At 46.8% G+C, this 27,717-nt stretch overlaps 1 protein-coding gene across 1 annotated transcript in view; it reads right to left on the bottom strand.

Annotated features, from left to right (window-relative positions):
* GABBR2 (gamma-aminobutyric acid type B receptor subunit 2) overlaps positions 1–27,717 on the bottom strand; it is a 429,129-nt gene that overhangs the window by 199,932 nt on the left and 201,480 nt on the right. Inside the window, exon 4 of the mRNA XM_017527825.2 lies at positions 14,845–14,946. Coding sequence (XP_017383314.1) covers positions 14,845–14,946 — 102 coding nt within the window. The remainder of the gene's footprint in view (positions 1–14,844; positions 14,947–27,717) is intronic.

Genomic DNA, 27,717 nt, shown 5'->3' with positions numbered 1-27,717 from the left:
TGTGTACAGTGACCCCTGTGACTCATTCACTCATTCAACAAACAATTACTGAGCACCAGCCAGAGGCTCTCCTGGGTCAGGTAAATGGGGTCTTGGTTGCTTTCTGGGGCACTGGGATCCAGCTGAGTCCTGCCCCATGGAGAAGAACAGGCTGAAAGAGAATGGGTGGGGTGGCCACCAGGAGACCAGCCAGGCCCTGGCCCACACACCTGCTCCCCATCCTGGCCGCTTCCTGCCCTCCACAGTGAGGCCCAGCCTTGCAGGTGCTGCCACCTTCCTGCTGCTCAGCCATCCCCTCCAGCGGGCCTCATGGCCCTTTGATGCATAAAGAAGAAAAATATGCCTTTAAAGATCAGTTTTTAGCATCTTTCAAAATTGGAAAGTGCTGACTGAGAAGCCATTTTACTCGTCATGTACTTTAGCAAAATAAAGAAGGCCTGGATTCTAAAATCATCTTTCGTTTGCAAGCAAGAATGGAAAGAAGAGGGGGGGAAAAAAAAACACTGGCTCAGAAAGGACTTTAAAAGATCGTTAACAGAGCAGTGGAAGGAAGGCAAGCCTTTGTCATTACCACGTCTGCAATGCTATAAAAAGTTCTAAGCTGCTTCCGTTTGTTCTGTGGACTTGCTTCCAGGCATGCTCCAAGATCTTTCTGCTTGTTTGGTGAAAATTTTTAGCATTTTTTGCTGCTGACAGTACCCATCCATCCATCCATCCATTCATCCAGCAAATATCTATTGATCATCTACTTTGTGCCAAACCCTGCATTGCAAATATGGTATGGTAAAAATGGCTTCTTGGATTCTGAAGTCAGAGATCTGGATTCAAATCACAGCCCCACCTCTGACTAGCTGAAAACTTTGGGTCTTAATCTCCTGGCGCCTCAATTTCTTCATCTCTGAGAAAGGGATAATCCTGTCTACCTTGCCAAGTGGTTGTTGGACTTATCATAACAAAACCCACCCAGTGGCTTCCACGTTGCTCTCTGCTGGCTCCCCTCCTGCCTCCCTGGCCACTCCTGCTCCTCTTCATCAGCTCCTGATATTTCTGCCCATCCTGAAATGCTGGTGTCCTGCCCTTAGCTCTTTCCTCCCATCACTCTCCCTCGGCCATCTCGCTCATGACCCCAGCCACAACTGTTCTCTGTGTGCTGTGGACTCCAAATCTCTCTCCCCAGCCCCAGCATTTCTCCAGTTTCCCACCCGACTCCTCCAGCACAACATGTCCCAAGCTGAACCACCAGCTTTCCCAACAGTCCCTTTCCTCCTCCTGTGTTGTTCATTTCTGACAATGGTCAGGAACCTGGGAGTCATCTTAGACTCACTCCTCTTCACCCCTCATGCAAGCCACAACCAGAACCTGTTGGTTCTGTCTGCTCATGGCTAGCTCCTGAATCAGCCCCAACCCTCCAGCCCCACTGCCCTGGGTTTAGTCACCATCATTCCTTACTTGGGGAACAGCAACAGCCTCCCACCTGCATCTTTGCCATGAATCCTTCCCCATCCACCCATCTCCACAAAGCACAGGAAGAGTTCATTCCTAGATTCAAGTCTGTTTGTGTGAAATCTGTCCATGGCTCCCTGAGGCTTGCAGATCAAATTCTGAGCACCTCAGCACATTCAAGCTGTGCTAAAGATACAGACGGTAAAGATCTTATGCAGTCTTTACCAACTGAATTCTGCTCAATTCTCTCACATTTCTCATACCCCGCCTCGGCAGTGAGAACGAACTACCTGGAGTTCCTTAAAACAGGAGTGCCATTCATTCATTCACTCATTCATTTATTCATTCATATTCCCACTCCACACTCCTGCCTTTCTGCAAGTTTATCCCTCCAGAGTGCCCTTCCCTCCCCTCGCACTCACTTTGCCTACATAGCTGCTACTTACCCTTCTTACCTTAGCCCAGGCTCCTCTGCTCTGAGAAACCATCTCTCTGTCCCATCAGGCTTGGTGACCACTTCTTTCTCTGTGAGCCTGGACCACTCTGTGCTTCCCTCCAATATGGCTCAAGTCTACTTACTTATCTATCCTCCCCACTGGACTAAGGGTAAGTTGACTCATCTCTGAGTCCCCAGCTCCCTGATGTCAACCAATATGTGTTGAATGCACAATGAAGTGAATTAATCCAGTGTGCAGCATCATGCACAATGCCTGTCCCACACTGCTCATTCAATCACCAGTAGCCATTGCACCACTGCACTAATCTCCAGCCAGCCCCACAGTCTAGACCCTGGGGTCACCATGTCCACTTCTCAAGTAGACAGAGGGACCCACATCTTCCTGACCGCCTGACCACCTGCTGACAGTTAAATAACCAGCTCTGCTACTTGTGGATCATGTGGTATCTTTGTTGCTATGACAACCAAGTTGCAAGGACCACCTGGTGGTTTGCACCTAGGCTGTTAGGTTTGGATGGGGCCCAAGGGATCACCCATCTAGCTTATCTCTTCCCAGAGAGGTACAAGGCCCTCCCACGGCTCCGCAACACCAAAGTGAAAGCTAGGGCCCTCACTTTGGAGCTCCTTGACCATTAGAGGGCCCTGGATGAAAATCCTATGCAGAGCCAGGTCATGCCTGTGGCAGGAAGCTGTGCACATACACTCTGCTTCTAGATGGTGAGAAAGAGGAGGGAAGACACTGCCAAGTCTGAGAGGAAGGAAGAACGTCCCAGAATCCAGGGATGGGGAGAGGCCACGTGGGGGATGAGACTGGATGGGGGTCTTGGGGGGCACCATAGAGCAGTATAGAGAGTTTGAGGTTCTCAAACTGGGGTATGTGCATTCTAGAGCATGAGGAGCTGTCCCGAGAGTAGGAAATGCAGATATACCGGGTTCTTCTTTCTGGAGTAGCAACTTACAGAAGATTCAGCGGTTAGGAAAAAGGTTTTGGATTTGGGGACTCTTAATAGTTTTTCACACATGTGCATGCTCTCACAAAAGTTCCAGAATCATGCTTTTCAATGTTGCACAGCTTATATCTTTTCCCAAAAGTCCAAAGAGTAGAAAGAGGAAATTTGGGAATAGCAATAGCCCCTACTTTCAGCCAAGCCGCCTGCCTCCCTGCCAGGGTTATGGGCCTGTTCTCTTATGCTGAAAGGGCTTGGGGCAGTTTAGGCAGTAGTAGGGGGTAGGGAGGGACAGCCATAACTATCCCTGAGGAGGAGAGTGAGCGATCAGAGCTGTGATATCACAAAGGACTGGAAACATGGCAGAGAGCAGGGTCTGGAAAATCCTGTGCCCTTCCAGGGACTTGGCTCTACAGGGACCTTCCTGGAGTGAAAACAGATGACCTGAGTTGGGGCAAATGAGATGGCCAGGTCTAGGGTTGGAGACCATACATGGAGACCTATGTTCACACCCTCAAGAGGCTACTTCCACAGGAAAAGGGCAAACATGGAAGGAAATAGCTGTGGGAATGGGGTAGGAAAATGGGGAGAGGTGTTCAGTCCAACCCCCCACAGTGACAGGATGAGTGAGGGAGAGGCCTGCTAAACTCTGTCTGGAGAGAAGCCTAATGTTGCTAAACCCTGGGTAGGTTACATTTCCTCTTTCTTGACTCTGTCTCATCCCTCATCTAGAACCACTTTGCCTCTGGGATGCTTAAAGAGAGCTAAAATCACACACACACACACGCACGCACACGACACTTAACAAGGATAATCCAATTCAAAGAACTAGCATGTACCCCCAGTTTGCAAGCAATCCTAACACCATAAAAATAACAATTCTTGAGCCCTTTCTCAGCTGTTGCGATAAGCGGTCCACCTGGGAGGTAGGCACTGTTATGCTCACTTTGGAAAGATTCATGAGCCAACCGAGGCCCAAAGAATAAAGCAACATTTCCAGGTGCGGTCCCCTCCTTGGGGCTGGTGCACCTGCCCCGGCTGCAGTGAAGGTAGGCTGCTGACAGCCCACTCTCTTCTCTGGAGAACTGCCCCCAGCTAAGGGGAGCTTCCTGGCCAAGGGAGCCATGCCATGCCCCATACTCCACAGAGAACAGCCAACAACTGACTCACATTGGTGGAAAACTCCAGGCCCCTTGCTGAAAGGTGGGGTCAGCTCTGTGGTGCTGTCTGTGCTCCGGAGGCCCCTGTGGGGCCAGATTAAACTGGTATCCATCCAAGACAGAGCTTCTCCTGCCTCATCCTGCTTCCCTCCCCTTCCCTCCTCCCAAAAATACTCCCTCAACAAATCACTTTCCCAAGCATCCCAGGCTCTGTTTGTAGGGACTTCAATCTAAGATACCAGGTCACACAAATAGGAGGTGGTGGCACTGGCTTCGCCCCAGGTGGGTGTGGTCCCAGAGCCTGAGTGCTTGACCCCTCGCTCCTATCTACTGCCTCCCAGCTGAGGAGGCAAACCCCATTGGGTCTGAGCTGCTGGAGCTCAGCACACAATATGAGCAACAGCTCATCGAGAAAAGTCATGCCGATGTTGAAGTGAAAGGATATAAATGGCAAATGCAATCCTAAGCCACGAAAATCGCTGGTGTGCATTTAAAAGTACAGGACAGCAGAGGTGAAGAAGATAGGAACCATGCCCTCCTCCCAGCCTTCCCTGCCTCTGGAGCATGGAATCTTGCAAGGAAGGTCAAGCTCGACCCTGAGCCTGACCCTGACCTCTGGGCTGTCTGGAATTTCCTGCCACCCATGTATCAGTCTAGGCCCACTGAATCGCATCCTAGTTTCTCAGAGCCTAGCCTCACAGACTACCTACTGCACTGGGCTGCTGAAAATTCATTTGCACAATGCTGTACAAAGGGATGAGATGCTATAAACCCCTAAGGCAGCAGAGCTATTAGAGGCTGGCCATGACCTGGGGCAGCAGGCACTGCCTAAGGCTTTGGAAGCCCAGGCCAGTCCTGTACCCCAACTGTCTGGCTGTAGACCTGGAGTAAGCCCTTAAAGGTTAGCCCAGAATGTTCTCCAAAGTCCCTCCTGGGTCTGACAAGCTGATCCCACACCCAGAACGAGTAGTCTTTTTTATTTAGCTAAAATTTATTTTACTTAGACCCCACTCCCCACTGGAAATGTCCGTAAAGACAGAGAAGCAGGAAGTATACGCATCACTCTCAAGGAAGGGAGCGAAGAGGGAATAGCCCACAGCAGCCCACTGGAAAGCATAGCATTTCTTTAAGGTTTATTATTATATCTGAAAAATTCATGTATATTTAACACTAATAATATATCTCTGTAGTAAGTTAAAAATAATACCTTTTCGTCTCCATGTCTCTGAGCAAACCTGGCCTGTGAGAAAGATGCACCATGTTTATTCTGCAGCTTTGCATCCCCTTGGGGTGCCTGTATGAACCTCAGTTTCAGGCAGTCAGGATGGACTCCCAGCCTGTGGGGGTGGCAGTTCTCACTGGATCTCTCCTATCTGGTTGGGAAAAAGGGGGTGAATTCCCTAAGGACATTTTTGGCCAGAGTCGGGAGGGAGAGCACAGATCCCACTAGGACTTTCCCATGGGGCAAGGGGAGGACCATCCTCCTCAAAGCCTAGCTTTGTAGTCTTCTTATGACAACCAGAACAATAGCCACATCCTGGCTGGGTGCAGTAGCTCATGCCTATAATCTCAGCACACTGGAGCCCAAGGCAGGAGGATCACCTGACCTCAGGAGTTCAAGACCAGTCTGGGAAACACGGAGAAACCCCATCTCTACTAAAAAAAATATAAAAATTGGCTGTGTGTGGCGGTGCATGCCTGTAGTCCCAGCTACTTGGAAGGCTGAGGTGGGAGGACTGCTTGAGCCCAGGAAGTTGAGGGTGCAGTGAGCTATGATCACACCACTACACTCCAGCCTGGGTGAGAGTGAGACTCTGTCCCCAACCCCCAACCTCTGATAAAAGCAATATCCTAATCCTCAGAACGTGTGAGCATGTTATGTCATGTGATAAAGGGAAAATTCACATAGCAGATGGAATTAAGCTGTTTATCAGCTGATCTTAAAATAAGGAGATTTTCTTGGATTATCCAGGTGAGCCCAATGTATTCACAGGGTCCTTAAACATGGCTGAGGCAGAGACAGAGTGATACAGTGTGAGAAAAGCTCCACTGACTACAGCTGGCTTTGAAGATACAGGCAGAGGGCCGCCAGCCAAGGGATGCAGGCGACCTCTAGATGCTGGAACTAGAGCCTCCAGAAGGAACCTGGCCCCACTGACACCTTGATGTTAGCCTGTCAAGACCCATGTAGGACATCTGGCTTCCAGACAGTAAGATAAATATGTGTTGCTTGAAGCCGTTCAGATTTGTCACAGCAGCAATGGGAAATGAATACACCTCCCTCTATGGAAGGTCCTGGAAGGCTGATCTGGTCTCCCTCCCCTCTCTGCTGGGGTTCTAGGACACTCAGTGGTTGCTGACTAGTCAAGCGGCTTTTCTGGTCAAAGCTGTCCCCTTAATGTGAGGCATAAGGATGCCCACTAGTACTGTGGGAGAATTGGGCTATTTTTGTGAGTTGCTCAAAAAAGAAAGCCAAACGTGGCTCTGAGTGGCAGAGACATATTTTCTTTTCCTTTTTTTAGGAGTAGAAAGCCTGGCTCCATTTAGAGGGTCTTCATGATGATGCACGGGGGCCCAAATATTGCATCAATATAAAAAATAAAGACGGGAGCTTGCTGCTTATCTGTGTCTTTCTGTCATTCCCCAGCACTTTTTTTTTTAACCACTCCGCTACTTAAGGCAAGTAAGTTGCAAAGCCAATTTATTCCTGTTTTATTACTAAGAAGAAATGGGTGAGAAGTCATTTAAAAATGTTGGGTATGCGTAGCCCCCGGAATGTTGAGAGGCCATGCAGGAATCTTTCTGCTGACTGAGGAGTGTGGGTGGACACAAAGCAGGGAGGCATGCTGTGGAGGTCAAGAGCCAGTCTGTAGCTGGACTGCTGAGCTAGAATCTCAGTTTAGTCACTGAATCAGCTTCATGGCCTCAGGCAAATTATTAAACTTCCCTGGCTTCAGTTTCTCTACCTGTAAAATGGGGATAATAATAGTACCTATCTTCAGAGCAGGTAGTGGCAAACACTTTCTATAAAGGTCCACATAGTAAATATTTTAAGTCTCATAGGCCATATAGTCTCTGTTGTGATTACTCAATTCTGCTGCTGTAGCACAAAAGCAGCCAAAGACGTTGTAGTAAATGAATGTGTTCCAATAAAACTTTATTTACAAACACAGACAGTGGGCCAGATTTGACCAATGAGCTGTAGTTTGCTGACTGTTATTGCAGAGTTATTGTGAGGATGAAATGAATTCATGAATCTGTCGGCACAAAGGGAGTGCTTAAAAGTGTCCTCCTTTGATGTTGAAGCAGAAGCATTGGATGAGAGCAGAAGAGACTGTCATAAGATGAGAGAGAGGAAAGGAGCCCTCCAGAAAGAGGTGCCTGCGGGCACAGCACTGACACAGGCAAGCAAGGTTCCTGCCTCCTCTGGTAAATTCACCTGCAATGGGGAAGCTCTGTGGGCCCAGTGACCCTAAATGAACTGCTCATAACCTCTCAGCTTTGCTTACTGTCTCAAAGTTTGGATTTTAGAGAGCCCTTTGTTATTATTTTAAGATACGCATTAAAAGATAGGGAGTTCCATGGCTTCTTTCCCTGAAATTTCCTAATTTTATTATTTCATGTTTTATTATTTTTGTCTTTTCTCTATTCTAGTGTCTCTCAGGTTTCGAACATAATACCAATTTCTGATTTTTCAGCCCCCAAGAGAGCCCGATAGTCTGCATATGGTGACCATCACACAATTGGGATGGCCCAGTGCCCTCTCCAGAGGAAGACAACAAAGCAGGGGCAGAGTCCAACCCCAGGTCCACTTGATTCAAAAGCCCCTGTTATGCTTGGTGCGGTGGCACACGCCTGTAATCCCAGCACTTTGGGAGGTCAAGGCGGACAGATCACCTAAGGTCAGGAGTTAAGAGACCAGCCTGGCCATGGTGAAACCCTATCTGTACGAAAAATACAAAAACTAGCCAGGCGTGGTGGTGGGTGCCTATAATCTCAGCTACTCAGGAGGCTGAGGCAAGAGAATCACTTGAGCCTGGGAGGTGGAGGTTGCAGTGAGCTGAGATTGTGCCACTGCACTCCAGCCTGGGCAACAGAGTGAGACACACACACAAAAAGCCCCTGTTCTGAGTTTCTGTCTGGGATGATGAAAATGTTCTGGTAATCAATAATGTGATGGTTGTACAACACTGGGAATGTACTTAATGCCACTGAATTGAACACTTAAAAATGGTTAAAATGGTAAATTTTATGTCACATATATTTTACTACAATAAAAAAACAAAGGGTCACAACTAGAACAGCATTCCCTATGCTGATTTCTGACAAAAAAAAAAAAAAAAGAAAAAAGAATGCTGGTGATTTCTGTAAAAGTGGGGCACAGGGTTTCTGATGGTGGGGGGCAGGTGGCTGTGGATGGAAGGGACTTTTGGGGTATCTGATAAAGTTCTCTGACCTATGTGATGTTTCCCTTATGATTCATTAGGACATTCATTTGATTTCTGTGGTTTTTGAATCTTTATTTTACAATAAAATATTTTCTTCAAAAGTTCCTCTTCTTTCCACAAAAGCATTTGGTCTCTAGAGCACCTGGGTTGAACTAGGGCAATTGCCCCTCCACATCAATTCCAGACATAAAGGTCTGTATGCCCCATAGTTGAAATAATGTACCACCAATTCCTCTGAAAAATGGAAATATGAATACAGGGCAGAAGGCCACTTTGGGGAAGGTGCATGAAGCAACTGAAATGTCCAGAAGGGAAATCTAACGCCTGGAGCTCTCCCTAGGTATGCCCAGGACTTGGTCTTTGTGCAGAGCGGATTCCCAGCCCCACCTGGAAACGACTAAAGTTTAGCCACCCCCTGTTCAGAACAGGCTTGGAATAAGCTTAAAAGGGCCTCTCGACTTCATCACACGTAAATGATTTCCTGGCTTTCTTGATACAAACTTCAATACACATCTGCTAAATCAGCCTTATTAATTTCATTATTCAGTTCCTCTGTGTTCTTGCCTTGTTTCGCCTGGGTGAACTGTCCAAGAATGAGAGAGATGTTATGCCTCCCAATGCTATTGTGTTTCTGTCAATTTCCCTCTCTATTTTTAACAGGCTTTTCTTTCTTTATTTCAGTGAGATGTAATTCAAAGCAATAATAGTCCACGAGCGTGTTATTCTTAAGGTGGATTGAAGCCTTATCTATAGAAAAGGACTCTCCTTAATCCTGTCTGACACCTGTACCTTGAACACGCTTTGGTCTGATATGAATACTGGGATTCTTGCTGTGGTTTGATTTGCTTGGTAGACCTTTGCTCAACCATTTACCTTCAACCTTTTGGTGCCACTTTGTTTGTCTGATGTAAATAGCTAGAGTTCGTTTTTTGAAACACAATCTGAAAGTCTTTTCCTTTGGATAATGAGTTTGGCCTACTTGAGTTTCTGGTCAGAATCATTATATGCGGTCTGCAATGATCTGCTTTGTGCTTTCTGGTTTTCAGGTTTGCTTTCTGTTTCGAAACATGGATGAGATTTCCTTTGCTTTATCTTTGTGTTTCTGCAGCTTCAGGTTCTGTTTGCATTATGGTATATTTACCATTGAGTTATTCAAAGCATTCTTTAGCTTACGTTTCTTTAATTATGAAACTCATGAGCAAAATGGTCTTTTGAGTCCCTTGCCTAGGTAAGGCCAGAAGTTAAGCACCCTTTTTTTAAAAAAATCATCTCTTCTTGGGCCTGTGAAGGTAATTTGGATTTTTATATCTCAATTGTGCCTATTGCTGTATCTATTTTTACATTATATATAAAATCATGTGTAATTTTTGCATCTGTATACACTTATGTAACAATCATTTAGACTTCGCTTCCCTTCCATGGTTTCCAACGATCCCTGCTCAGCCATTTCCATCATGACCTCAGATGTAAAGTATGCCATTGCTCTTGGCTGGCTGACATTGGACTTCAGGATTAACTTCAAGAAGGGCACCTGGCTGGAACATCGTGTGAGCCCCATGCAGTGAAGAATGTCTCCCAGTTGCTCCACTCTTTCTGGGATTTAATGCTTCAGAGGAGCTGGAGGGTGGCCTGGTTTTTGCATCTTTATGGGAAGTTTGTTATTTTCCTGGCCTAGATATTTGTAAGGTTTTCTCCATTAAGTATGTCAAAATTTTGGCAAAATCTGTCTAAGTATGACTCTCTTTTCACCAGTTCTGCTAGAATGCAGAAGCTGGCCTGTTTGCTCATATAGTGTGTACATTTCCATATGAAATTGATTTTGTAGTTCAAAAATCATAGAATAATGGTAATTTTGTATGGCCCAATCTACAATATTAGGTCTGTCTTGAGCCCACTTAAGTTTGTTTCCTATTAAAAAACAAAACAACAACAAAAAAAAAAAACAAGAAAAAAAAACTTCTCATTTAAAAACAGAAAAATTGTGGAGACTGTATACAGGGTTCCCATACAACCCCTCACCCAGTTTCCCCAATATTAATGTTTTATGTTAGTATTTTGTGCATTTGTCCACAATGAATGAATATTGATGTTATTATTAGTTAAAACCCATTATTTAATCAGATTTCCTTAGTCTTTTTCTCGAACATCCCTTTTCTATTTCTGGATCCCATCTAGAATATACCACATTATTATTATTTTTTCTTGAGACAGAGTCTCATTCCGTTGCCAGGCTGAAGTGCAGTGGTGCAATCTCCAGCTCACTGCAACCTCCGCCTCCTGGATTCAAGTGATTCTTGTGCCTCAGCCTCTGAGTAGCTGGGATTACAGGTGCGCACCACCATATCCAGCTAATTTTTGTATTTTTAGTAGAGATGGGGTTCTATCATGTTGGCAAGGATGGTCTCGATCTCCTGACCTCATGATCTGCCCACCTTGGCCTCCCAAAGTGCTGGGATTACAGGTGTGAGCCACCGTGCCCGGCCACCACACTATATTTAGTTACCATGCCTCCTTCATCTCCTTTTGGCTCAGGCTTTCTCTACTTTTGATGAACTAGACAGTTTGGGGAGTATTGGTCAAGTATTTTGTAGGATGGCAAAATGTGTTTGTAATTTGTCTGATGTTTTTCACATGGTTAGACTGGGATTATGGGATCTGAGGAAGAAGACCACAGAGGTAAGGTTATTTCTATCATATGTCAAGGGAGCTTTCAACGTGACTTACTGCTGCTGTTGACCCTGATTGCCTGGCTCAGGGAAGGTTTGTCAGGTTTTTCCACTGTCAAGTTATTCTTTTCCCCTCGCTCTTTTCCTACTGTACCAGTTGGAAGGAAGTAACTTAAGAAGTGTGTAGTTATGACCTACCTCTTTGGAGTGTGAAGTTTCTATGTAAGTTACTTTGAATTCTTCTGTGTAGGAGATTTGACTATGCTCTCCCATTTATTAGTCAATCATTTATATAAGAATAAACTTGTGGAGATTTATTTTATACTTTGAGTTATATTCTAATACTATTTTAGTTTTTGTGTTCAAATTGTTCCAGCTTTGGTGACTGGGAGCTCTTTCAATTGGCTACCTTACTCCCTTGTCACAGCCCCATCAGTGTGTGTGTTATTGTTCTGGATACTTCCTTACCGTCTGGTATTACAAAATACTCCAGAATCATCTTGTCTATTTCCTGCCTCATAGAACCAGCCATTTATCTAAGGAGCCCTGGTTCCTTTTACTGGAGAATGGTGTTAGAAACCAAAATCTGGGTGTTAGGTGTGCTCATTGCTATTGTTTTGGATTTTGGTTCTGTTTCTTTTGTCCTTGTTTTCCCTTAGGAAAACTCCCTTCTCCAGTATCCATAACTGTTATCCTTTTTCTCACTGGATTGATCTCCTTTGGCCATTTCCTCTGAATTCTGGGAAAGTATCTCAAGTTTGCCCCCTACCTTATTGATTTTTATTTTTCTTGGCCTTAACTCTGCTCTCTTCTACCTCCAAAGCAGATTCCGGTTCTTCTATTTGATATCTGGTTTCCTTCCTTGTCCTCTGTATCTCCATCTCCATCTTGTCCCACAATAAAGCAGAAACTTGCTTTTCTTCTGAGCTTTCCAAAAGTAACTACCCTCTCATTGTTCCTGAATATTATGTCCTTGTATCCTCTGTTGCATTTTGTCCAGACTTGGTATTTCATTCACATACACTCAACAAATTGTTGAACAAATTAGGTTGGGTTTTAGGTGATGGGAAACAGAAGAGTGACCAAGACAGACATAAATTTCTGCTTCCTGGAGCTTACATTCTAATGGGAGGAGACAGATGATAAAACACTGGGTAAAATGAATAGAAGACCACATATTGTTAGAGATTGAATTGTGTCTCCTTGAAAAATACATTGAAGTCATAAGCCCTAGTACCTCAGAATGTGACCTTATTTGAGAGCAGAGTCACTGCAGATGTAGCTCCTTAGGAGGTCATGCTAGAATAGGGGAGGCTCTTTATCTAACATGACCAGTGTCCTAAAAAGACAATATGAAGAGAAGAGTGGAAACACCATGTGTGGCAGAGATTGGCACTATGCAGTGGTGAGCCATAGACTGCCAAAGATTACCGGTGACATGAGCAGCCAAGAGAAAGGCATGGAAGAGTCCTAAGCCTTTGAGAGAGCATGTTCTGTTGTTATAAACCTAGTTTGTGGTGCTTTGTTGCAGCAGTCCCAGGAAATGAAAATAGATATCAATCAGTGAAATGGAGGAGAAAATTAGCAGAAAGGGGCAACTGGGAGTTGGATAAACAGGGATTTCCATTTTTAAATAAAGTGTTCAGGGAAAGCCTCTGGGAGAAGGGGATGACTGGACAAAGACTGCAAGAGGCACAAGAAGGAGCTGTGCAGGTGTCTGGGCAACAGGAGTCTTTGCCAACAGGTGAGGATTCTGGCATTGGTGCTACTCTCCCAGCTTATGAGATGCTGGAATCCTTTCTCAGAAGCACATGCAGGGCAGAGGAGAAAGCTGGGCCATGACATCGCCCAGACCTGGGTCTGAATCCCAACCCCCCATTTTTCATCTGGGTGTCTTGAGGTAGTTGTTAACCTCTTTGAGACTCAACTCCACATCTGTGAAACAGGGATACAAAAATTCCCTCCATTTGAGGGCTTTGGGGAGGATGAAATGAGCAAATAAAGGCGAAGGGCTCTGCACAGGGCCTGGCCCGTGGTCAATGCACTGGAGAGGTGGTTATTTTGGCTGTTATTCTCATTATGGTGAATGTCACTGCTACTTCTGTTGGAGTTGGTTGGCTGATGGGCAGAGAGCCCAGTTCCATCCCCAGTTTCTTGCTGACTTTCAACTTTGTGTACCTCTGCTCTGTACACAAAGGTTCTTTATACATTAAAGCCCATAGATGCTGGGCCTCTGGAGCTCAGAGAGCTATTTCAAGTGCCCACCATGGGGAGATGCCTCTGCGTGTGGCAGAAGAATGTCAGTGCTCTTGGTCCTCCCCTCCTCTCCCAACCCTGCCCCAGATGCTTCCTACAGAGCAGCCACCCCACCCCTGAATCCTCCAGGCCCCACACAGCCTGTGACACTGCAGGGGGGAGAGCTGGCTTCTGCTACCTGAGCCGTCAAGCAGGCCCTTCCCTGACTATGGTGACCTCATCTGCAGAGGCTCCCAGGGCTGAAATGTGACCCGCAGGCTCTGTGTCTGCTCTGCAGGAGGTGACAGACAACAGATATGTTGCTTCCCTTGCTCCCCTTTTCTGGGCTTTGGGCTCCCCATCTGTGAAATGGAGGATTTAGAAGGCAACTGCTCTAAGCTGCTACCTGCTCTGACTGGTGTAACCTGGGACCCACACAAGACAGAAGGGACACATCAGCAGTTGGCATCTGGGGTCTCTATGTCAATGATTTTAAGTTAAGGCATGAAGGAACAGAGGAGACGGAAAGGAATTTAATAGCTCTGACTACACTGGCATCTGCTTACAAACCTCCAGGAAGTCTCCAGGATAAAAGAGCAAACTTCTAAGCTTGGCATTCAAGGCTCCTGGGAACTGACTTCTGTTTCAGCCTCCCCTCTACCCCACTCCAGGTACTTCTGCCTCTGTGGAATTCCTGCTGATCCCAAGCCATGCCTACCCTTCCCTCTGATCTTCCCTCCTACCCTGCAGGGCTTCTGCAGGAAGGGATCCCTCTTCCTCCACCACCAAATGTTGTCTCCTTTTGGAGCCTTGTCTGAACCCTCTCCCCAGGTGGGATGAGTCACTTCCTCCCTTTGTTCCCAAGCACTTTGTTCTTGTTTCCCCTGAGAGGTCTCTGTCTTCCTCACCACACTGGGAGCAACCTGAGGACAAGGTCAAGGCTGATGATGTCTATGAGCCCAGCAGAGTGTCTGGTACATAAAAGCTGTTTGAGAGAGTTTGCAGAATGAATGGACAAATGAAAGTTAGAGACTGACTTACAACTGGGGAAACTTCTAGTTGACCCTTTCTGTTCCTAAAGTAAATGTCACCAGATAGGGGTCAGGAGCCTGGGCTTTCAGTTGCAACAACAAGACTTCTTTGCTGTGGGCTTTCTCCAAGACAGTTTCTCTCTCTCAGCCTCTTCAAAACAGACATGATAATCATTTGTGCCCTGCTTGCCCCTGAAGCTGTGTTGAGAGATACAAAACCGTCAGGAAAGTGCTCAGTGGCTGTGCACCTGCAGCCAGTGCCTATGGCCAGTGTTGGACGGCAAGGAAGGGAAAACCAAGGGAAGCCAGCTCCTGGGAGCTTCTCCTGTCTGGGATGCCAAGGTGGAAATGAACTTGAGACCCAGACCAAACTTGAGACTCTTTCACAGTCAACTAATTTGGGCACCCAGGGCATTGTGATCAGTCTGCCATTCATCCTGTGGCTAGCCACACCTACCTTCAGCTTTTTGACACTGGTACAGGGATCGTTGGAGAAGCTCTCGGTATCTGAAATCTCAATGTCCTCGCCATACAGAACCCCAGTCAGGTCATTCCGCACCTGTAAGCAAAGAGAAAGCAGAGGGTGGGTGTGCTGGGGACCACAGGAAGGGTCAGTTCAGAGGGGTCACCCTGGGGAAGTTGATTGGGAGAAGCGATTTTCTCTACTCCACCAACAATGCAAAGTGAGTGGTTTTGTTTTACATTATTAACTAGACTGCCCGATGAAAACTTGAGGATCCCCCAGTCCCACCCTGCAACTGACACATGGACACAAGGAGGCCAGGCAGGGAAGGGACTTTCTAAGATTGCCCAGGGAGTTCCTGCAAGTCAAGACTAGCACCTTTGCTGGTGTTTCTCTACCACATGGCACTGTCTCCAAATCAGGCTATTCAATTAGTCTTTGTTAATATTTTGCATTATTTATTTGCAACATTATTTCACTTCTACGGTGAGGAAATAGCTAAGACATTCAAAGACAATACAGAGTAAAGAGGAAAGAAGTATGGAACCTGGCTATGATGCTAAACGTAACTATATGTCTACTGACACACAGAATGAGGAATATCTATGGATGTGAAAAGAAAAAGGTTGCAAACTCCAGTGTGCCAGGACCAGCCAGTGTGTGAAACCAGCCTGTGTGGAAGGATTACGGAACGGTAGGGCTGGGTGTGGGCTTGCACCTGCAATCCCAGTGCTTTGGGATGCCAAGACGGAGGATAGCTTGGACTCAGGAGTTCAAGACTGCAGTGAGCACTCCAGCCTGGGTGACAGAACAAGGTCTTGTCTCAACAGAGTAAAACAAAACAAAAGACAGAAACGGTTTGTTGCTGAGTTAGAACGTGGGTCAAGGGTTACTAGACCTTCTGATTTTGGGGGAAGAAATCAGAAATTTAGACTTTTAAAATACAAAATTCTCTAATTTGTAAGTGTTAATACTATTTTGAATTAAAAAAAAAAAGTAAGGATCAAACCAAATAAACTTAAAGTCTGTATCTGGCCTGTGGCCATGGCTGTTTACCCTCTGACATACAGTGATGGAAACTGGACTTTTGTGTTTTAGTAGCAACAACTAGGTTGGGGTCAGCGGATCCATCTTCCAGGTCCTGCTCTATCACTGACTTGCTTGTGACCTCAACCTCTCGAGTGATCCTCCCCTTCTCTGGGCTTCAGTTTCTTCCTCTTTAGGAGATGATTAAAGCACCTCTTGTTCACACCCACTAGCATGGCTATTACCAAAAAGCAAAACCACGAGTGCTGATGACAATGTGGAGAAACTGGAACCCTTGTGCATTGCTGGCGGGAATGTAAAATGTTGCCACTGCTATGGAAAACAGTATGGCAGCCCCTCAAAAAAAATAAATATAGAATTACCACATGATCCAGCAATTCCACTTCTGGGCATGTACCCAAAAGAATTGAAAGCAGGGACTTAAGAGACATTTTTAAACCCATGTTCATAAGAGCATTTGTTCACTGTAGCTAAAAGGTAGAAGCAACCTGAACATTCATTGCTGGCTGAATGGATAAACAAATCGTGGTGTATATAGATAGTGAAATACTATTCAGCCTTCAAAAAAGAATAAAATTCTGACACGTTACAACATGGATGAACCTTGAAGACATCACATTATGTGAAATAAGACAGACAGAAAAGGACAAATATTATATGATTCTATTCATGTGAGATACTCAGGTTAGTCAAATTTATAGAGACAGAAAGTAGCATGGTGGTTACCAGGAGCTGAGGGGAGGAGGGGATGGGCAGTGACTGTTTAATGGGCAGAGTTTCAGTGTAAAATGATGAAGCGTCCTGCAGATGCAGTGGCAAGCGCTGCACACACAAGTGAATGTACTTACTGCTGCTGGGCTACACACTTAATAACTGCCAAAATTGTAAATTATGTATATTGTGCCACAGTAAAAAAGAACTTGTTACTTCAACACTTGGTGGATCCTTGTAATGTACCTATCAGAGCATTTTGTATAACCTGGCCCTAAATGCAACAGGATGGTAACTGCCAAGGAAGGGAGACAAATGAGGCTGTGATGGGAGCTGCCATCTTTTACTTCTCCGAGAGACATATGAAGCAAATAGAGAAAATGTGAACATGTAATCATTCTGGCTAGCAAGTCCATGGGTGTTTACTTTATTCTGAATGCTTGAAATGCCTTGTGATCAATGTTTTGTAGAAAGAAAGACTCTGTCACAGGGTGAACCTTGTCCGTCCTTTGTTTCTGCCTTAATTTGATGGCAGATTGGGAACTAGTCAATGGGGCAAAACAGTTAACTTTGCCATTAGAGTTTATTTCTGCTGTCTCAAATCCTTTTGGATACAGGTGGGTTCCCATTATGAGTTTTGTGCATCACGAGGGTGTTGTAGAACCACCACCATTATTAAACGTGGAAAACGTGCATGCTTGGCTCCTGGAAATGCTGAGTCAAGCCTTGGCTCTCCACTTGCATGGCACCCACGTTCTAAGAAACTACCCAAGCTCTCAAGTCTCAGTCTTTTCACCCATCAGATGAGGGCAACACAGCAAGTAGCTCATGGGGTTGACTTGTGGCCCAGCAAAAGCACTGAAGACGTGGAATGGTTTTGTAAACACTAAAGTTCTACATACCACTTAGAAGTTGGAGTGATCATCCTCAGGCAAATGGCAATGCATCAAGGCAGCAGTGGCTTGGGTATCCACGTGTGTGTATTATTGTGTGCATGAAAGTTATACATAAACGTGGCAGAATAAAATGTTTTATAGGTGGTCAGAACGCAAAACAGACAAAACACACCCTAGAGGTCATCTTATCTCTCCCCTCATTTCACAGATGAGGAAACTGAAGTGTGATTCCCAGTCCTGGCTGGCTCTTCTCAATTCTGCCAGATGTGGACCGTTTCGGAGGCCTGATGAACCAGAACAGGCCAGAACAGATGGTCAGTGAGATCAGCCACTCACTGCCCATAATCTCAGCACCAAGGAGTCTGTGCTCACTTCAAGTATTTATCTTAACGGACTTTCTGGGGAAAGCAAATGGAGGCAACCAGTAATATTATAAATGGCATTTTAAAGTAAAAAAAAAAAAAGTAAAAATCAAACCAAATAAAGTCTGTACTGGCCAGTGGCCATGATGGCAAATAAATAATGTAATTAATCTTCCTCATAGGGGAAAAAATATACATGCTCCTTATGTGGGTAGAAGGACCCTTTAGTGCACTGATGAAAGATGTACTAAGTAAATTTGTAAATACCTAAGTTTCCTTCTGGAACTGCAGCTATCTCTCGTTTAAAACAGAGCCAGGTCAGGTGCAGTGGCTCATGAGCCAGCACTTTGAGAGGCCAAGGCGGGTGAATCACCTGAGGTCAGGAGTTCAAGACCAACCTGGCCAACATGGTGAAACTCCATCTCTACCAAAAATACAAAAACTAGTCGGGCATGGGAGCCTGATGAGTCACTGGTCTTACCCTTTGTGATCTTTATACTCTCCATCTGCCTGTGCACATGGCCTCCCTAAAGGGTTCTTGGTCCCTGTCCTAGTCACACCTCTCTCCTCTGAGTGTGAGCCACTTTGTCGCTACCCTGATAAAGGTAAGCAGAACTGTGCCCAGGGTTCTAGGTGTGGTCTGAGATGGATGGACCAGAGAGGGATTATCCCCTGCTTCATTCTAGATGTGATACCTTTTAAAATGTAGTTCCTGGCCAGGTGCAGTGGCTCACGCCTATAATCCCAGCACTTTGGGAGGCTGAGTTTGAAACCAGCCCGGCCAACATGACAAAACCCCATCTCTACTAAAAATACAAAAATTAGCTGGGTGTGGTGGCAGGCACCTGTAATCCCGGCTACTTGGAAGGCTGAGGCAGGAGAATCATTTGAACCTAGGAGGATGAAGTTGCAATGTGCCCAGATTGTGCTGCTGCACTCCAGCCTGGGCAACAGAGCAAGACTGTCTAAAAAAAAAAAAAAGGCAACAATGTGTTATAAAAGTTTCCTATAAACTGCATTTCTGCAAAATGATTTCCTTTTTTCTATTAATCTCCTTTATAAAAATAGAAGTATGTTCTTTCAGGAAAGAAATAACTCTTAATTCCCAATAAAATATACTCACATACACAACACACACAAAGTATGGCTGGGGGTGCCCCAGGGGGCCTAATCTGCATATTGGGCCAAGTGAGGCAGCCACCAGGAGTCGGATTTGCTGAAAGCTCGGGCATCCTGGGATAGATGGGTGATGATGGGCAGGGGAGGTTAGAAGGCTGCCCCTCACCTGTAAGGGAGCCCCAGGAGGGCAAGAGACACAGACTGACAGAGGGTGAGGAGTGCGGTGAGCAGCCACCCAGGGCTGCTGAAAGGGATACGAGGAAGGACTGGGCTCCCTAAAGGCCAGGGTCTCTGCGGCTACCCAAAGGCGAAAACTCTCCCTGCTTCTGGCACAGCGGATCCAGAACCTGGCCAAGGAACAAATTCATAAGGAGCCAAAGTCATTTGGCATGGAGAGGAACCGATGTGTCAGAGCCCCAGGAATAAATAATCTGGGATAAGAGGCTTGGAGGCAATAGTTGTTGACTTGACCCTTTCTCCCTGCCCCTGCTACAAGAACTGGTGCAGCCCATCCACATGAGGTCGTGGCAGAAGGCATGTCCCTGAAGCAGTGGTTCTCAAACAGTGGCCCCTGCACCAGTCACACCAGCAGCACCTGAGAACTTGTTAAAAATGCAAACTCTCCAGCCCTATTCAGAACTACTGAATCAGACACTCCGGGGTGGGATCCAGCACCCTGTGTTTTAACAAGCTCTCCGGGTAATTCTGATACCTGTTTAGAGGGGTATCAGAATTCTAAAGGAATTCTACATTCTAAAGGAAGCGGGATAAGTTTTAAGTAAATGATTGATAATTGTGAGGAAAAAAAATTTAATGGCTTAGATATTTTCCCCTTGGTTAGGAGACCAGAATGTATAAACTGAGCCAGGCAATTGCTAAAGTGTGATTAAGACTAGGAAGCACTTTTTTTTTTTTTTTTTTTTTTTGGGACAAAGTCTTGCTCTTTGACCCAGGCTGGAGTGCAGCAGCACAATCTGGGTTCATCGCAACCTCTGTCTCTCAGGTTCAAGCGATTCTCCTGCCTCAGCCTCCCAAGCAGCTGGGATTACAGGTGCCCATCACCACACCCAGCTGATTTTTGTATTTTTAGTAGAGATGGAGTTTTGCCACGTTGGCCGGGCTGGTTTCAAACTCAGCGTCCCAAAGTGCTGGGATTATAGGCGTGAGCCACTGCACCTGGCCAGGAACTACATTTTAAAAGGTATCACATCTAGAATGAAGGAGGGGATAATCCCTTTCTAGTCCATCCATCTCAGACCACACCTAGAGCCCTAGACTCAGTTCTGCTTGCCTTTATCAGGATAGCGACAAAGTGGCTCACACTCAAAGGAGAGAGGTGTGACTAGGACAGGGACCAAGAACCCTTAGGGAGGCCATGTGCACAGGCAGATGGAGAGTATAAAGGTCACAAAGGGTGAGACCAGTGACTCATCAGGCCCCCATTCAGCTTTGGGAATCAAACAGCCAAATGCAAGAACATTAATATTTGAACTCAGACTTCAAGTTCTAGGAAATCCCTCATTTTTCATAAAGCTAAGAGCCAGGAGAAATCCGTGGCTTTGAGGGAAAGCCAGCAGTAGGAAGAGCCCTGCTCAGGCTGAGCCAGGAGAAAATGCCGCCAGGTCAGATCAGCCGTCTGAACAGCAGAGATGAGTGTGTCTGCCCACAACCTCCCTCCCAGCTGGTTCACGGGGATGTGGGTGAAGAGTGTGACAGGGACTTGTCACTCCAATAAAGCCATCATGATGGCTTCATTCCTGCAACTGACTGAGCACACAACCTCCATCCACACACTAGGCATGGGAGTGCACAGTCTTTATCCATGCCTGCAAGACGTAGTGGGAGAAGAGGAGGGGTTGGAAGAGGAAAAGGAGACCAGAGAAAAAGGTGGAAAGCCAATGGAATTGGGAAGGGAATGTAGGTAAATGATGTCTTAGATCAATCTTCTCACTCAGCATTTGAGTCCATATGACCTGGTTAAAGGCTAATGCAGATCCACACTGTCCCATCAGGGAGGCTGGTCCCCACTTCTGAGACGGCCACAGTGCTACTCCAGTGCAAGTCCTCTTGCCTGCTCTGAAGCCTGCACCTCTCCGTTAAACACAGAATAGCTGCGAGAGGATCCAGGCACTGCCCTCTCTCTGGAATCATGCAGCCTTGGGCTTATCAGATCACTGCATGACCCGCCACCTCGGCATGTGCGTCCGTCCGTTTTCTTCACCCACACTGTCTCTGCTTTAGGGCCCCAGGTCTGTATCTGCATGTCCTGCCAGGCTCCCATCCCCTGCAACTCCCTGCTACCCACAGGTAGGGCTGGGGAACTCCTGGCTCCTATGGATCCCCCCACGCTCGGCACTGGACACTCCTGCCCTCCATAGATGCAAGGTGAGGGGCCTGAGGTCAGGAGCCCTGGGGTGCAGCCCCCAGTCAGCCTGGCAGGGAATCTTCTCAGACTTCAGGCCCTCAATCCAAGCTCTTGCTTCATTCCTGGGACTGAAATTCTATCTCATGCCCAGTCACTGCCTGGCTTCTGGGCTTGAGTACCTTCCTTATCACTCTGGATTTTCTAGAATGGGCTCTGTTTGTCCCTACTAGTCTCACTGATTCACCCACTCACTCATTTACGTTATTGACATCTCTTCTGTTCCAGGTACCGTCTGAGGCAGCACTGGGCCTCTAATGACGACCAAAACCATGCACTGTCCTGGATCTCTGTCTAGTGAGGGCAAAAGACATTCATCAGCTGATTGTCCCAGGGAATGTGTAAGTGTCCACTGAGACATGTGTTCTCAAGTTCAGGGGCATATTTCTGGGAGAGGCTGTAGCAGAGGAGTCAGACTCAGGCTGGGAGGTGGTGCAGGGGGAAGGATTCCAGGCTGAGGAACAGCATGTCTATGTCCTGTGATGGGAGGGAGCTGGTAGAGAAACTAGGAGAATGCCCCAGCGGGCTTAAAGCGCAGCCTAAAGTAGGGTACTGAGTACCAGCTCTGTCTAGAGACCCCCACCCAGGTGGCACAGAAGGCAATGAGAGGCAGACACCTACATAGAACAGCAAAGTGGGTCTATCGGGGGTCCAGCAGCCTACCAAGCTGAGAGCCTCAGGGACTGACAGCATTCCAGGCCGAAGGCCCCCAGCAGATTCTGATCCACATATTTATTCTCTCTTAACAGGTGATTATTATTAACAAACAGGTATTCTGTATTTTCTCATAATGCAAAAATATACCAAGTAGGCAGCTGTTACCCACTGACCACTGATTACAGACAAACCAAATGGTATTCTTCACGAGAGAGCCACGGGGGCAGGGTCAGATACCGCAAAGAATTCTTTTAACAGGTGTGTGATGTTTATACATTGTCCTGCCACTTTGGAATGCCCCAAATGGTTTTTCACTTGGGGTGGGGGGTCGGCTAGGTTTTCCCTGCCATTGTTCTTCCTAGCAAACAATATACTCTATCACACACTCAGCATTCATCAATATTCATAAACTTAATATTTCTCAACAGCAGGGCTTAGGGGAGGCTGTCGGAATGAAATGAGAAAGAGGTGGGTGAGGGCAGCCTGGACAGGCCTTCCAGTTCACGTGAAGGATCAGGTCTTGGCCCTAAGCACAATGGTAACCCATGATGAGGTTTTTAGTAAGGAGTGACATTATTAGAACAGCTTCGAAACAGTTGCTCAGGCTGCTGTGGAACCACTAAGGGGCAGGGACAGGAGGGGAAGAGGAAGGCCAGGGTGGGGCTCCAGGAATGGTCCAGGTGAGGGATTCTGGAGGCTAGATGAGGGGGGGGTAGCAAGAAGTGATCAGCCTGGGGGTACATTCAGGACAACAATATGTATTAGTCATCTATTGCTGTGCAACAAATTATCCCAAAATGCAGCAGCCTAAACCAGTAAGCATCCACTGTCCCTACGGTTTCCACAGTGAGGAACGGGGAGTGACTTAGCTAGGGGTTTCTGGCTCAGGGTCTTTCAGGAGGTTGTGGTCAGGATACTGGCTGGGGCTGCCATAACCTAAAGACTCCGGGACTGCATGCTGGAATCACCTGGCAAATTTTAGAAACTGCTGATGCCCTAGCTGCCTCCTAAACCAATAAGAACCTCTGGGATAGGACCCAGGCAATGTATTTTTTAGAGCTTTCCAGGAGTTTCCAATGTGTAGCTAAAGTTGCTAAGTACTGATTTTAGGGGTAAGAGCAACAGAATCATCATGCTCACAGCTGGGTTGCCAGCCTGCCTGAAAACCCCCAAGCCCCCTGTCCCCATCTCCTCCAGACCCAGGGCTCCAGGATTCCTCCCCTGCTCTCTCCTGCCCCCTCTAGTAGGTACATTTCATCTTTAATCCCCCAGCCCTTTTACTCCTGGCCCTTAGCACCCCCAGTAGCCCCTAACTATGACAGGAGAGAATGGAAAGGGGGCAGGAGGACACAAGAGAGAAAGCATGAAAGGGAGAAGAGAGAAGCAGATTATTATTACAGTTACTTGCTACCGCATTCAGACCACACGTCCCACACAGAGGAGGCTCCCATGGGCAAGTGAAATTCACGGCCAGTGGCTGTAGGCTGCAGGAAGCTCCAGTGATCTCAAGACACTTGGCTTTTATGGCCAATCATTGCTCAACTTCCCTAATGAGGCCACTGCACCAGCAGAGGAACCATCCAGAAAGGCTCAGATCCAGGTGAAGATGCTGAGAACCAGGGCTTCGCCCCATGCACTTTACAACTCTTTGAAAATTCTAATTAGGTTACAAAATGAACTTGAGAGGAAGGCGAATTCCCAGCTCTCCTATGGAAGCTGAGGTAACCTACTTTGTCATTCAAATGCACTCGCTATATATAGCCAAGAATTGTGCCGAAATGTCACTCCTCTTACCTGACTAAAGTGTATAATTATAGATTTACTTCTATTCATTGATGAAATGTGTCTTCACTTGATTAAACAGTTCATTCAAGGAAAATCCATTAAAATATGGAACATGTTAAAATGTGGCTTCTTAGAGGCAGAGGGCACCGTTGTAGCTAAGATGCTAATTAGGATAAACAGGCGTTTGAAACACTCAAATCTTTGAATAATTCAGGCCACTTTTACTGGGGCTGGAGCTCCCCAGGAACTGCCATTAATTTAAGCTAATTAAAAAATTAGCCTGGAGAGGCATAGACCAAAACCGACCTGAAACACAGGAGAGCTGTTGTGTAGAGGGGGGCACCCGGTGCTGGGTACCCCTGTGGTGATAGAGCGCCAACAGGTAAGATGCTTCAAGAAATTAGATTTTGGCCCAATGCCAAAAAACCCCACCACTTTCTAATGATGGAGAAGGTGGCTGTGATAGTGAGGTCTTTCAAAGATTTGGGGCATATACTGAAAAACTTATCCATGTGGTATATTTCTGCCTGTCTAAACCAGATGTACATTCATTAAGGGAGCATTCCTTTTGAAAAATGGAGCTACCTAGTTTTTAGATTTCTACAAATAAGTTCGCTCTTAATAATCTGTTACCAGATTTGAACATAAGTGAAAAAAATGTAAAGGGCAAGTATGTAATTGAATATGTATTAGATCTGCTGCACGAGGGGACTAGTTGTACATGGGTTTATATCCAGCTGTATCCAGGTGTGTGTGTGTGGCCCATGCATGTTCACAGTGCAGAGCCAGTGGGTTGAAAGGTGACCTCCAAAAAGATAGGTCTAAGTTCTAACCCCGAGAACTTGTGAATGTGACCTTATTTGAAAAAAGGGTCTTTGCAGACATAATTAACAGAAGGATCTTGAGATGAGATCATCCTGGATAAATCCAATATTGAGTGTTCTTATAAGACAAAGGCAAAGAGAGACTTGGGACGCAGAGACATGAGAGAGAAGGCCACGTGATGACAGAGGCAGAGGGTGGAGTGATGCAGCTGCCAGCAAGAAGCACCTGGAGCCACCAGAAGCTGGGAGATGCAGGCAAGGATGCCCTCCTAGAGACTCCAGGGCCAGCCTGCTGATACCTTCATTTAGGACCTCTGGTCTGCAGAACTGTGAGACCATACATTTCTGTGGTTTTAGGCCACCTAGTTAGTGGTGATTTGTTTTGGCAGCCACAGGAAACTAATACACCTGGGGCCTCCTGAGACCTGGCTGTGCATTGATCCAACCCGGGTTCCCACGGAGAAGCCCAGGGTTCTTGTCCAGTCTAGATGCTCGATCCCAGTTTCTCTCTGATGGCACTACTTGTGTATCCCAAAGATAGATGGTTTTTCTTACATCTCCAGAATTACGCAAAGCAGGGAAACAAGTGGAGGACCATAAGCTGTGCATCATGGAGATATGGGTGCTGGAGACAGGGGCACTGGCCTCATAGAGCTTCAGTGGAGGGCTCAGGAGTCCAGATCACTGCCTTCAAGTTGACTCACAAAGAGGTGACCATGAGAACTGGGGCTGTAACATTTCCTTCCCCACGGATGTGTCAGTTCCCGCAGGGAAGCACTTTGCTTGTTTTGATCTCAGGATCCTGTGTAGTGCCTGGCAGATAGTAGGTCCTCAGAACTGTGATGAATAAAAAATGGATGAGTGCATGCTGAGGCCACACCATGGCCACCCACTCTTAGATGGAGGAGGGCAATATTCTGAGCCTATGAGAGTTCATACTGCATCTTGAGCTGATCTTGCAGAGATGAGGCAACTTCCCAAGGGCTGGGCTGCATGCTGAGGCTGAAGATACAGCCTGTGGATGCAGGGATGAGTCCCTGGGGCAGTGCTGGCTAGAACTCTATCAGGACCCCAGTGAAGGAAGATGTCTGGGGAGAGCTGTGGTGCTCTGGGAGCACCTCTGTGGGGACACATGGGGCCTGAGGGCAGCTGGAGTTTCCTGGGGACAGTTCCCTGCTTCCCTTACCATGGCAGAGAGTGTCAGGGGCCTGTGACCTGAGACTTGCCCAGCTACTCACATCAAGCCCTCATGGCAGCTTCTACCTGCTGGGAGTCCAACTGGTCTACATGGCAGTTGGGAGCAGGGATCCCACCTGGCAGAGCTACAGGCCCTCACACCCAACCCACGATGCCACCTCTCACCACTATCACCCCATTATGAAAGTCCTCCAGAGGGAGGGCAGAGAGGCTGAGGGCTGCTCCTCTCCCCAGCCCACAACTACTCTCAGAGGCCTGTCTCCCAGAACCACACACCGTAGGTGAGAAACACCCTCAGCCCAACTACAAGAAGGCAACTGGGGCCTCTCTGGCTCTCAAATCAAATCCAGGCTGATGGAAAACTGATTTATCAGTTTTAGAAATTCCAAAGAATCATCAGTGGTGGATAGAGTCATGCCCTTCCCCCCAAAGACGTCCATGTCCATATCCCTAAATTATGTTACCTTATGTGGCAAAGGGGGCTTTGCATGTGGGATGAAGTTAAGGATGTCAAGATGGAGCAACCATCTGGGATTATCCACGTGGCCCAACATGATCCCAGGGGTCTTTATAAAGAAAGGCGGGAGGTAGAAAAGTCAGAGTCAGGGAAGGGATTCATTCAAAGATGCTCTGCAGCCGGCTTTGAAAGTGGAGGAAGAGGCCAGGAACCCAGGCTCCCAGGCAGCCTCTAGAAGGTGGGAAAGGCAAGGAAACAGTCTCCCCTCAACCCTCCAGAAGGAACCAGCCAAAATCAAGAACACCTTGATTTTGACCCCTTGATTTTGAACTTCTGATCTCAGTACCATAAGATAATAAATTTGTGCTGTTTTACTAAATTTCACTAAATTTATGAGGATTTGTTGCAGCAGAACAGGAAACTAATACAGTAAGCTTTCACCTTGAGATGCCATACATCTTGAAATGCCACAGGCTGTGTGAAGCCTTCCCTTGTCCCCAGGCTAGCAGTGACTTCTCCTCTGAACTCCACAGTCCTGGGCTCATGATCCCTCACCTGGGCTAAACAGAGAATGTCCTGAGATTCCACACACCTACCATCCACACCCCTTGCTCCTCCAGATGCCTAGCACAGGGCAAGTGATCCAAGCACCTTTCTTAAATAGTGCACAAAAATCCCCTGTTGGGCACCCCCAACCATCAGTCTTCCCTTTGCCCCTCATTTTCCAAGGACCTCACCCACTCTAGAAGCAGTCACTGAAGTCAGGTTACACTGAGACACTGGGGAATGAAATTAGCCATCAGATCTTATTGCTTTCCTTGTGACAAACTGCCCATTGCTTTAATTGTTCCAGACTCGAGGGACCAAACCAATGTTTATAAAAACGTTGGGTATTAATAAAACAGGGAGACTATAAAGGTAAAGTGATGAATAGAAGCCTCTGTAGGAAATCAGCAATATGCAAAGTGAGCCTCTGATACCAAAATAGAAGGAGAAATCACACCTGAGAGCACCAAAGCAAGGAGATTTCAAAACCACTCCCTGGCTCTCTGAGCCCCATCCCTGCTCCTTGTCTCTCGAGGAATGATGGAGGGAATGGCAGGCGGCCACATGGGGAAGTCTAGGCATGTGAGATATCACTTCTGTACATCCCTGAGAAGCTGTCACCAAACCCAGGAGACTCACGTGGCATCTGGGCCTCAGGGAAAGGGCCAGGACCAGTGGGAGAGGCCAGCAGGAAGTAATTTCAGCTACCTCAGAGGCGGAAGTTTCTAACAAGAGAGTGAGCCAAAGAAGGAAGGGTCCTTCCCCAGGTGGGAGTGAGCTCACCACCATGACAGTGTACAAGCAGAGGCGGGTTGCTACAGAAGGGATTCAGGCATCAGGTGGA

This window comes from Cebus imitator, unplaced genomic scaffold, assembly GCF_001604975.1.
Source record: "Cebus imitator isolate Cc_AM_T3 unplaced genomic scaffold, Cebus_imitator-1.0 Scaffold51, whole genome shotgun sequence".
NCBI classification, from domain to species: Eukaryota; Metazoa; Chordata; class Mammalia; order Primates; family Cebidae; genus Cebus; species Cebus imitator.
This window is presented reverse-complemented; position numbering and strand designations above follow the sequence as displayed.